This window comes from Meleagris gallopavo, chromosome 11 (genome assembly GCF_905368555.1).
Source record: "Meleagris gallopavo chromosome 11, MGAL_WU_HG_1.1, whole genome shotgun sequence".
Classification (NCBI taxonomy): Eukaryota; Metazoa; Chordata; class Aves; order Galliformes; family Phasianidae; genus Meleagris; species Meleagris gallopavo.
This window is the reverse complement of record NC_139414.1, coordinates 13,409,234-13,421,817: the sequence shown is the minus strand read 5'-3', so window position 1 is coordinate 13,421,817 and position 12,584 is coordinate 13,409,234. Positions and strand designations below refer to the sequence as shown.

Below are 12,584 nucleotides of genomic sequence, written 5' to 3'. Positions count from 1 at the left end.
GGTGTTCAAGGCCAGGCTGGATGGGGGCCTGGGCAGCCTGGTCTAGTATTAAATGGGGAGGTTGGTGGCCCTGCATGTAGCAGGGGGGTTGGAGATTCATGATCCATGAGGTCCCTTCCAACCTGATTCTGTGAATGGAGCCGAGCTGACATTCTGCAGATCTCTTATCACCATCCATCTGGCCTTGAAAATCTCCAGGAATGAGGCATCCACAACCTCTCTGGGCAGCCTAGGTCAGTGCTTCATTGCCATCACAGTCAAATATTTCCACCTAGCATCGAATCTAGCTCTCCCCTCTTTCAGTTTAAAGCGCTTCCCCCTTGTCTTATCATATCTACCCAAGTAAAAACTTCTCCTTCCCTCCTGCTTATAAGCTCCCTTCATCATCCATGCTGCTCCCGTTCATCGAGTTATTGGCCACTAGGTGTCAGGAACGGACAGCCCCACCGTTACACACAGTCCTCCAGCACTCTGCTCAGCATCCCAGCCCAGCCTGCACAGCTGCCTGTGCCCCTGGGTACCCATCAGAGAAAACTGCTCTGGGGTCTCCTAAGAGCTCCTCCCTCCTTGTGGCCTCGTGTCGCTGGTGGGAGTGGCAATAGACACAGGGGGACTGAAGGCTATGGCTGCTCTGGGTGCCTGCCATCTCCCTCTCATGATGTGATGGAAAGACTCACCAGCTCTCTGTAAAGTGGGTCCAAGGTAAACCACAAAGCCACAGCACACCGCTGACCTTTGGTAACTGCCTTCACCCCATGCGGATTCTCACCGCCTGACGAGAAGCTGACCATTCGTCCACACTTGGGCTTGATGGATGCCTGCAGGGAAACAGGCAATGAAGGTGGCACGCATTGGCCGTGTCTGCATTCCCTGGGGCCCAGGGCCCCGCTGGGTGTCTGGTCCCAGGACCTTGTAGGGTTCCTGCAGCTCAGCTCAGCCAGGAAAGGGCACTGACTCACCGTCACTGTTTTGGCGTCCATCTCAGTGAAAATGAATTCTCCGCCTTCAAAATCTGCATTCATGTAGAGGAGGGCACTATGGAAAGAAGGAATGCCCTGTGAGATCACTGCTCTGGGTCTATCATCCTGGTGGGGGGGAGGGGACGGACACACACAGCCCTCTCTACTTCCTCTCGCATCAGCCAGAGCAATTTTGCCCAAATAGTGCTGGTTTAGAGCCACAGCTGATAATCAGCATATCACTCCTTGACCAGGAGATCATTCTCAGAATGTCTCAAGTCACACCAGGCTTCGACCCTTCCATTTTGCACCAAAAAAGCCTCCAAGACATACAGTCTTGAAGGCCACACTGGGACCTCCCTCCCCTAAAATACTGCATAGCTATTACAGTTAAACTCCAGCTATCAGCTTAGCCATAATGCTTGCTGCTATCAGCAAGGACCCTGCTGGATGTCACTTCTGCCATCACTGGAATGCACCAGCTTTAGGGTTTACAGACTTGCAACAGCGTGCTCCGACCTGGGGAGAAATCCAGGGGCAGCCCTGTCCTTCCTACCTGTAGTCCCGAAAGGTGTAGGCAGGAGGCTCCTTCCAACACTCATTGGCCTCGGGGTCCAGGAGGCAGTTGTCAGCATGGATGGGGTGGCTCAGGTCATTCCTCCTCTCCTGCTGGCCTAGCCAGGGCCATGGGGAGGAAGGGGGGAAGAAGGGGTGGATGAAGTGACAATGTCTTGCTGTGTGAAGTCTGTTATGGAGGCAGCATGCCCTGGCCCCGCTCCGAGTGGTGTGGACAAGCAAAAGGAGCAAAGAAAATGTTGGGGAGAAAAGGCAAACCTGAGGAGTCAGATTTGCACAGCTTTTCTTGTTTGTTATTGATGAGAAGAGAGATGGAGGACTGGGAGATAGAAAGGAGAAAGGACAGTGAGACAGAGGAAAGAGAAGAGAGAAAAGAGTTGGAGACATGAAGAGCAAGAGAAACCACAAAAATGAGCTTCTTTGGGACAGCAGTGCCCACACTACAGATGAGTGATTTCGCCCAGCTCTTGGCCATTACTTCAAACACCAAACAAAAGAGAGAGAATCCCAGACTCACGTCCCCACTTGCCACGCCATCACCCCCCCCCCACCGGGGTACTCAACACCCCAGTGTTGAGTGGGCCATCCCAGGGCTCACCAGAGAGAGCGGTGCGGCACACCAGGTGCGTGTAGGAGAAGTAGAGTGTGGAGTTGAGCATGAAGTAGGACTCTACGATCCTGCGGGCCTTCTCGCTGATGTCGTAGAAGAGCCGGGCGCTCTTGAGTGGGACACGGCCCTCATAGCCATACTGGGCAGGGAGAAAGGGTGAGGAGTTAGTGCTGTGCCAGCTAGAGGGGGAAGGAGAGGAGAAAAGGGAACTCTACCTTGAGGGCTTTGAGGACAGTGGCGCCTTCAAATCTCTCATTTGGGGTATGGGGAGAGGTTTTGCCCCTATAGCCATCTCCAGCCAACATGATTCCCTGCTAGGACAGACACAAACATGGGTGATTGTGAAGTAGTTCCTCAGGAGTGTGGGGGGAAAAAATCTGCAATGCAATCAACTGGACCCTCTTCCCAAATCCTCAAGGACCAGCCCAAGGAGGATCAACAGCTCCTCTGCTGGAGCTAAGGGTATATTATCAGGATAAGCATCTGAATGCCCTCTACCAGCATCACAACATTTACAATGCTCAGGATCAAGGAGCAAGCCCTGAATCCACCTGTAGACAGACAGAACTCACCTCTGACAAGTCAAATATTTGTGAGACATCTAATACTGAACCCCCAAGGCAGCCACATCCCCCACAGACACAATCCACTCACACTGGCCACTCTGTGAAGCTCCTGGCACTGCTCCTCTGAGATGACGTTGTCCAGTAGCACTCGTTGGGTGCCATTCAGCTGCTGTGAGTTGTAGACAAACTTCACGTCGCTGTAGAGAAGCGGACCCCCTGATGGAAAGGGAGACACAAAACAGCCCTGCTGAACATGACCTGGCCTTACTGACATCTTGTACCATGGCGCAGGGCCAGCTGAACTCACCGAGTGTGCTTCCAGGGAAATGGTTTTACAGCAGAGAGCAGAGCTTGGCCTCACATCAACAACAAAAGAAACAGAAGCAATGGAAACGCCTAGAGGTGAAAACAATTTGCTGCAAGAGCATCAGCACTTTCCATGTTCTTGTTAGCAGTGTCTTGCAAATGCATCCTGAAAATGCCAGAACCCAGCAGGACACAATGAGAGACCCCAGCTAACCTAGCTCTCCTGTCCATTGCATTTCCTTGTGCGACTCCTGCTGGCTTGGCACACAAAGCCGTTCTCTGCTATTATCCTCAGTGGGTATTTTTGCCTTCTACCCACGTAGAAAACCCAATACATGGGTGGTTCGCAGCAAACATCACTTGTGCTTGATCCCACTGGGCAATGTAAGAGCTGGGGGACCCTGAGGACAATCTTTGTCCCCTGTAGTGGTCATGGAACTGCCACTACAGTCATCCCTTCACAGCAACAATCCCTCACTCTTGCCTGGATCATAGAATCATTAAGGTTGGAAAAGACCACTAAGATTATCTTGTCCAACACGTAGTATCATTCCTCTTTCTCAATTGCTCTCCAAATAAAGCCTTGGAAATGGGAAGTAGGTGTCCTGGCTTTTATATATAGATATCTCTTCATTTCCCAACATTATAATGAGTTTGTATTGTTCAGTGTCATGTCACTTAACCCTTGAGTTTTAAAAACAACATGATAATGATAATATTTTATGATAACATTTCCTAATCCTGACTGCCCTGAACCAAACAAGCCACAGGACCAACACCAGAGCTCCTCTACCCTCCTGCAGTTACTTTCCATTCTACTCTGCCCTCGTTCAGAACACACAACACATTAACCCATGGATCAGCCCTTGGCAACCACTTTCTCACTGTTCATTTAAAATAGGAGGGAGGGATAGGGATTATTTAAAGGCCGGGCTGCTTTTCAAGAAGCCAGAGCACGCTCTGGGATCCATGGTGCATCATGATCTAGTGGGCTTTTACATTTCCTAAGGATAAAATTGCAATAGGGTGAGTTTATTTTGGAAGAGAGCCATTCATCCATGGCTGAGATCAAAAGATCCATGTGTATGCTCTGCGAAAAAAAAAAAAATCACCCCAAAGATACCATGGAATTCTTTGGGTTTTGGAAGCAAAGGAACCAATAGAAGAGGAGAAGGGGTGAAAGAGTTCAGTATAAAAGTGGAGCACAACATTAAAGACACCTTTCTTTTCCTGTTCTGACCTTTTCTCTTTCCAAGAGAAAAAGGAAACAAAGAAATAACGCAGCAGGGTAGACAAAAATCCTGTCCTTTCTTTGAAACGTTTCAGTTTTCTCTGTAAATTAACCAGCAAGAATAAAAGCACAGCACAGAGAAAGACACAGTGAAATTATTTGGTTGCAAAGGCAAACAAACAAATATAAATAAGCAAGCTTATTGCTTGGCTTAAGCAGCTCTTTAATGTCCTCCTACTTTACGTGTGTGGCTAAAGAACGGGAAATCTTGTTCAGTATCTGAACAAGATACTGAGCAGCAAGAGAGAACTTGGGCCACAGAAAGCTGTGAATTTCTTGGATTACACAGAGGTTCAACTGCCAGCTGCTGTGGAGCTGGCCCACAGAACACCTCCTGGCCTGAGATCCTGTTGTTTTGCACAGAGGAGCACGTATTGGTATTTGGCCACAACCTAGTTTTTCTAAATTGTTACGAGGGAAACCTCATCTGTTGGTAGAAGATGTTATGATGTTTTCTGTGGGTGATGAGAATGTGCTGAAATCAGTTGAAAACCCTGCCGATGGGCCTTAAAACTAAGTCATTTGGGGGAAGCCAAAGTATGATGTAACAAGCCAGTCTGCAAACAGAAATGGTTGTTAATGCAGTGCAATCCAGCCCATTTAGCAAAGCCAGTATTCCCCAAACCCAAGGCTGACAGCATCCTCCTGCAGCAATAGGGAACATCCTTTAAAAGCACCTGAAGGAAAGGTTACTGCTCAGGTAGGATTGGCCATCATTGCTCAGCTGCCTGTCTGTAGCAACAGTAAAACATTCTCTGATTTTACTGAAACATTTTCATTGGACTTACCCTCCTTCAGCTCTCGATCTGGTTTTGGTGCAGGTTTCTTTGTTAGGGACAGCCGGGGCCCATCCTCTGGCTCACTGCTAATACTTGATGGGACACTGAGAAGCAAGAGAGAAGAGGAACATTGTGACTTTGGTCACAGGTCTCCAGGTCTGGGAGGAATATATGCAAAGCAACATAACAAGTCACTATGTTTTTTTTTTTTATTAAAAAAAAAAAAGCAAATTAACATTTCATAGAAATGTCACAAGTAGAAACCCAATGGAAAACCAAGGGGTTTTTTTTTTTTTTTTTTTTTTCAATAATGGGAGTAACAGTTTCCACCAGCAAAGCAGAGCTACCAACAAACCCTTCAGAGCAGCCCTGGCTTTATCCACCAACTTTCCTCTGCTCCACTGTTTGTTTTGAGGAACTCAACTATGGGAACATCTGTCATGGCCATGCAGTGTGATGGGGTGGCTGTGAATGGGTATCTCCACCACAGCCATGTCACAGGGACCGGAACAAGGTGCTGGCTCACCTGTGCTCATCTTGGCGGGCGCCGTACCTCTTCCAGTAGTTCTGAGGGAAGAAAGAAGATTGATTTTAACTTGACATCCACACACAGCCTTCACTCCTGGCTGCCTCCCTTGCTTCGCCATTTTCCCAGTAACGGACATGGCAGCCCAAGACTCAGATCCTGAGTCACCCACATGGGACTCACTTTACAATTGGAAGAGGTCCAAGGCGGTCCTATGGCTGTGACCCCCTGAATGCCCCACAACAGCAGACCCAGGCCTTACCGGCTCCGTGTAGGTGAACCCCAGACCAACTGCAGCCACCCGCAGGAGGTGGGACTCCAGCTTGTGCCGACGCAGTAATGCTTTTGCTTCCTGAAAGGAACAGGAGAAGAGAGGATGTTGCACGTGGAATCTCTTCCAACTTGGGATATTCTGTGATTCTAAACTGGGGGATGCTTAGGTCATGCCTCAGAGCAACCTCAGGAAGCCTAACATCCCCAAATACATACGAATAGCACCATGGAAAACCTCTGAATAGCTGGGTAAGATGGTGACTAGGGGAACCCAGAGCAGGAGGAAGGCCCAGGCTGCTGGAGCAAGGGCATTGGCTGGGCTGTGCCTCAGTTCAGTTTTCCTGTCCTCACGGGCAGCAGCATCACAGCCTGGGATACTGGGATAAAAGTAGAAATCATCCATCCAAGGCTTTCTTTTTTAATGGAAGATATATAAACAAAATACTGGGCTTTATCCTACTTCCCAAAGTAAAAAAAAAAAAATTGTCACAGAAAACTTCAAACCAAAGGATAACATTGAAATGCTTTTCTCAGCATCTGCTTTTTTTTTTTCCCCTGGATCTGCTTCCTCAGTAGAGACTATGATTATTCTTGTTTTCTTCTTTAACCTCTCTCTTTTCAAGCACTTCACCAAATTCCCTACGGAATGGAACACCAATTCCTGCCCACTTGTCCAAGGGGAACGAGCCTCTACATGGCTGTGATGGGACAGGAGGAACTGCTCTTCTGCACCGTGAGAATGGCAGCCCTGAGCCTGAGGATGAAGATGCCCAGAAGCCCATCCCTCTGGATGACTGAAAAAACTGCCTGCTTGCCTGACCCCAGCCTCACCCTGTTCCCCACAGGACAGGCTGAGCACTCAACTCCAAGGCAGCAACTCGAGCATTAATGCTGGCATTCCAAACTTCCCTTGGGAAAATATTTCCCAGCACTCTCTTAACAGAAGTTGCCCTCTGCTCAGTGCCTCGTTGCATTCCTCCTTCACATCTCCTCCAGAACACAGAAGAAAGGGAAAGCTTCTGCTTGAGGCACAAGGACATTGCCTTCACTGCCCTTTCTGGGGCTTTGCTAAGCTGAAGGCTCCATTTACAGAAGATCCTGCTCTCCATTACTCACTTGTGCTCTGGACTTGCACCATTACAATCAGCATATCTCCACCTGGCCCAGCAGCTCCACATTTGCTTTCAAAGCGATGCCTGTGTGGGAAAGCTGCCAAGCTGCTCTAATTCCTAGCAGATGGTTTTGTTAAAACCTGCACCAAGGACTTGTACGGGATGCTCAATCTCACCTTTCTAGGCTTGATAGTGGCTGGATCCAGGATACCTTCCAAGAGGCCCTCATAATAAGCTGCGTTCTCCAAGACATCTTCATCATCTGGGTGGAAGATGAGGTAGGTCCTGGCACACTCCAGGGCTTTCACATAGTCACCAACTGGGAGATAACACAGCAGGTGTTAGGGGCACAGCCTCTCCCACGTGCAGCTGCTCTCTGGGGGGTTCTCCACCAACTCATTAAATCTCTCATTTTGGAGAATAAAGCTTTTTAAAAGGCCTGCACACTATGTGTGAAACACTGCTGACTCCTCCAGCTCTCTTCCCACTGCACTGATGAATGAAGCAACATTTGATTTGAACCTGAACGTTGACCCTCACTCATTCTGCCCTTTTCAGGAAAGCATCTACCACATGTAATAATCAGAACTCTGCCTAGACTTTCTTTTTTGGAACAGAACGTAGCAAAATACCACACAGGACCACAAAACTGATGAGAAAGCACAGCTAATCGTGGTGACTGTGTTGAATAGTGGTGTTTCACAGCTGAGAACCTGCTCTATCAAATAGCATTACTGTGCTTTTTGTTGTACTTTCCATGGAAATAAATAGATTGCTCCAAAAGTAGTGCCTCCTACGTAAATCAACTTGTAATTGCTTATGAGTTTCAGAAAGCTATGAACTTATATACCCCCAAAATTTTAATACTGAAAACCAAATGAAAGGATCCCAACCTCTTTTAGAATAATCATGTTTAAGCTTGGGCTTTTAAAACTCGGCTGGTGGTTTAAAATGCTCTTAGTATTTTAATGTAATATGTAACAGTGCATTTCAGCTGACCTGAACAGAGTTTCCCCATACCCTTTGCTTCCTAATTCTTTCAGACCATGCCACTGTATTGTGGTAACACAGACATCACGGGGAAATACCCTGATGTCCCACAAAACAAATCGTACCTGAAAAAAGCCCAGCAACACACAAGAGCTGTAAGGAGCAGGAAGACGGGCCTTACCTCTGTAATAGGCAAACTGCAGGTAATCATAGTGGAGGGGAAGGAAGTTTTCGATGGGTGAGATGCGGCCTGAGCGCGTGGCGAGTTCTCGGACACAGTCGTGTTTGCAGGCCAGGACTTGCATGTAGTGATCTGATGGGAGAAAGAGAGAAGTGATGATGCTGGCACCAGTACAGACTGGTACTAGCGGAAGGACATGCAGCTCCTGGCCCAGCAGCAACTGAGCACCTAGAGGAACAAGCTCAGCCTCCTTTCCAAAGCCAACGGAGAGCCACAGTCACATTTTGCCCATCCCTGAGAAGTGCTGTTCTCCTTCTGCCAACTGTAGAGGGAGCCTGAGCATCTCTTTTGTGCCCCAGGAGACGCCACCGCTGCCCAGGAAAGTGCAGGGTTGGTGACAGGTAGGGGCTCAACCCCAAGAGCCAACTCCAAGGACAACCACAAAGCAAGAGAGGCGTGAGGACAGCGTGGCCACTCTCACAGCTCCAATCAGCTCACGTTGGCAGCAAAATCCATGCACTCATGGCTCCTCAACGATATCTCCTGGGGTAATGAAAGCACACGGTAAACATCTGCCATCAGCACGTTTTCTGATCGGTGGGAGTACACAATTCAGGCACTGTACCAGCTGGAAGATGCCGAAGCCAAAGCTGACATCTGATTCCCGTTTGGAGCCTTTGCTGCAGTGTATGTACAAATCTACTTTGCTTGCTCTGTTTCTGTACGCTATTAAAAACTTTCAGAAACAAACACAGGCTTGAAAAAAAACATGTGCTCAGCTACCAAAGCACTTCTTGGAGCTGCCAAGAAAACAGCCAAAGGAATTTGTGCTGAAATCAATAGGAAACTCAAAACAGCCCCTATTTTCTCCAAGCAGGTAGCCTGAGCAGCTGTCCGATTTACAATATACATCCAGGGCATTGCATTAAGGAGAGCAAGAGAAGAAAGGAGATAAATAGTTTTGTTGTCATTTTAACCTCTTTAAATATCCCAGACCTGGAAAAATCTATCACTGACAAGCACTGCTTTCAGTCCATACTGTCAGGGTACCCAAGGAACAGGCTGTATATACTGGAATCAGTGCACTGAAATGCATCTATTCCTGGATGGGGAGGTGTGAATGTTTCCACCCCTTGTAGTGGCACAGCAAACTAGCTTGGGACTGAAAAAAGAACGGGGCTTTGGAGAGATGTAAATACTCATAGCAATAACAGCAATAATCCATAGGTTTAGGTTGGACTAGATGGCCTTTTAAAAGGTCCCTTCCAACTAAGTCCTTCTCCCACTACATCAGGCTGCCCAAAGCCCTGTGCAGCCTGGCCTGAACACATGGAGGGAGCACATTCATATGTCAGTGATTTTTCATCTTTGTAGGTTCCATTAGATTTCTTGTCGCTAGGCAAGCAGAACTACGAAACACCAAAAACAATCTGCATCTGAGTGAAATACTTCCCATGAAAGAAGCAAAACTCCTGTGTATGACACAACTCCAAGACCAAGAGCAGATAAGTAAGAGTTCTGCCAGCAAACAATTCTTAATTTATTGCTCTTCTACCCCTTACAACTTATTACATGTAATCTTATTCCCAGTGATAATAAACAGTTTTAATCCTCACTGGCTCAGTCACATGCAAATCCACAGATTGCATAGCCATGTTCAATTCTGTCCAGACCAGACTTCAGACCAGATCATACTTAGGTGGGCCTCTACTAATGACAAATCCATCCCTTTGGATGGGAAGGAAATCTACGTCCTGAGTCTTTTTGGCAACTTCCTTGTCCGTCTGGAGCAGGGCCAAGTCAACTCAGCTGCTCTCTTCATATGCACTGAAAATCAGAGTAAATATAACCAGTAAAGTCTGGTTATTAATTGCAGTGAGGATGTGTACAGGGGGAAATCAAGGCAGTTCATGCTAAAGCACCTTTATTTCAGCCTTAACTGAATGTTGCTGATGCCCCATGCACCTAAAAGCATTATTCTTCCAGTTCAGTTTCTTCTATTCAGGACCAGAATGAGATGCCCTGGTTCCCTATCCTCTATATTTGCACTTTCTGGTCTTAATCCTGCAGCATTACTCACTAAAAGCAGCAAAGGAAGAAAAGACATTTCAGCAAACTCAGCCAACAGCCTGTAATGTAAAAACATGATGGAAAGTATGGCAATAATAGAGAGTAGGCAAATTGCCAGACTGCATCAAACGGGGATAAGTCCAGATACAGCAGCCATGTAAGCAAAAACAAAGGAAGAAAATTTGCTTACTTTTGGAAGGCCTCAGGTAGGCAGGGATCTCCAGCAAGATACCCTCACCTCCACTGCCAACCCTTAAATGAGGTCTAGGAAGGGGTGAGTCCTGGCTCCACACACTCTGGCACTCAGGTGCATGCAATGTACCTGAGCCTTCCTGGGTTAGTCCTGCCTTCCCACCAGGTGCTCAATCACCAGTTCAAGCCGTGACTTAGTGTTTCTGCTACACAGCCCAAACTCAACAGTTAAAAACACTGACAGTCCATTGGATGAGAACCAGTAAGATGCAGAAAGATCTCACCTGCAATAGCTTCATAGAGGCCAGCCTTATATTCCAGGTATTCGTGCTCCTCAAACCTCTGTGGTCCCTCGCACATGATCTGGCAATCCTCATCCTCAGCATAGTACCCTTTCAGTGCACGCTCCAAGAAGGTGATGGCCAACCCATACTCCTCCTTGTCATAGTGCCTGACCCCAGCAGTGTAATCTTCCTGAGAAACCAGCAGGAGACAGGACAATAAGTAGGTACAGACCACAGCAACCCACCCCTGAACCATGGGTGCTTTTTGGAAGAAATACAAGTGGGCAAGGACAGAACGCTCTCCCTAGTTATCTACCAGGTGTAAGCACTTGCACCAAACCACACTTAAGCCATCGGTGGACTTCTGGTCCAGCTGTATTTTGTAGATCTGCTTAAATGCTCTTCTGAACTCCTCTGTGCTTAGAGCATCCTGAGAGCCACTGCTGGGTTATGCATTCTTTTCTCTGTTTTAACCCTTTTACTCAACAATGACAATGGAAAAAGCAGTCAAGCTGCCACTCCAGCTTCCTAGTATCTTGTGAAATCAGAAGGTGGAGATGGCTCTGGTGTTCATGTTGGCCTTTCATCTTAGAGAAGCATAAAAAGCTGTCCCTTGACTGTCACCGTACACTGTCAACAGCACAACTGTGCCCTGCCCAAGTGGGAGAATCCAGCCTGTAGGAAACATATATGAGCCAGGATCTGCCCCTTAGTGCAAAGGAGGGCACCCATCAGAGCTTCTGGTACATAATTGACACAAATTACCTAGGAGCTCCCTGAAGGGAGGGACTGAAATAGGGACAGAGTCATCACAAAAACAGTAGGCAGTGCTCTGAAAAACAGGAGCTGACTTGGCTTAAAGAAGAGCTCTGAAAGGGAAAGTTTGTTTTGCTGAATTGTAACATGGACCTTGGCAAGAATCTCTCCATTCATAGATGATGCTCTCTTGGCCTCCAAATCTCTTTAGTCCAGACTGACACTTAACCCAGGCACCTCTTCAGCTCAGACTCACCATGTGTGGCTTGGCCTCCCGGTCGATCAAGCTGACTTTCCCTGCTGTGGTTTTGTAGTTCTCAATGTCCTGCTGTATCTCCATGTGCTCAGGGTTTGCCATGAAGAAGGTGTGAGCTGCGTTTGCTGCCTCCTCCAGCTTGTTCAGCTGTGACAAGGTAAGAAAGACCATCCAAGTTGGTGATGTACAGCTGTTTATAAGAGTTAGAACTAGATGACCTCTGAAGTCCCTTCCAACCCAAGCCATTCTTTGATTCTATGATTCTATCTGCTGAGAGATGTACCTGGACACCTTTTAGACACCACTGGGCTGGGCAGTGAAGGGATAAGCAAGGTAAACTTGAATGCAGAGTCTACAGAAAATGGCCGGGGACTTGAGACCATTTATTCTGCTCAGATGTGTACAGTTGCAAAAGACTGAGCTCTGCTGATAATGACAGAGATCAGAAGGAGTTGACCTAGATGCATAGAGGTATTTTGGGTTTTTAAGTTCATGAATGAGACCAGACATTAGTGTCATGTCAGAGAAAGCCTCCTACACAAATACAGACACAGTCCTCCACACATCCACAGCTGCAGGAGTGCAGGGAGCAGGCCAGATGTTTAGGTGAATATCTGCATGACCCATCAGGACAGATGCCACTCACACAGCTCCAGAAGGAAAAAAATGCCTCTGCCCAATAGCAAGGTGCAGAGACAGGAGCAAAGAACATCTGCATGCTGAGGAGGCTCCCCCAAGCCCACATGCGTCCAACTGACATACAAAATGGCAAAGCCATGGCTTCAGTTCAGCTGGGCAGGGGGAGTCCTTCTGGAAGCAGCAAGTACACGCCAAATCACTCAGCAAATCTAATAAAG

At 47.6% G+C, this 12,584-nt stretch overlaps 1 protein-coding gene across 3 annotated transcripts in view; it reads right to left on the bottom strand.

The window, feature by feature from the left end:
• Window positions 1-12,584, bottom strand: part of P3H2 (prolyl 3-hydroxylase 2) — a 53,445-nt gene that overhangs the window by 1,528 nt on the left and 39,333 nt on the right. Inside the window, exons 2-14 of one of the 3 annotated variants that reach the window (XM_019619043.3) lie at window positions 11,728-11,874; window positions 10,716-10,905; window positions 8,170-8,301; window positions 7,175-7,317; window positions 5,876-5,965; window positions 5,614-5,654; window positions 5,097-5,191; window positions 2,800-2,927; window positions 2,361-2,459; window positions 2,134-2,284; window positions 1,516-1,633; window positions 960-1,035; window positions 678-818 (exon numbers count right to left, since the gene is read on the bottom strand). In XM_019619043.3, coding sequence (XP_019474588.2) covers window positions 678-818; window positions 960-1,035; window positions 1,516-1,633; window positions 2,134-2,284; window positions 2,361-2,459; window positions 2,800-2,927; window positions 5,097-5,191; window positions 5,614-5,654; window positions 5,876-5,965; window positions 7,175-7,317; window positions 8,170-8,301; window positions 10,716-10,905; window positions 11,728-11,874 — 1,551 coding nt within the window. The other 2 variants (XM_010716743.4, XM_085233231.1) reach the window with 2 other exon arrangements.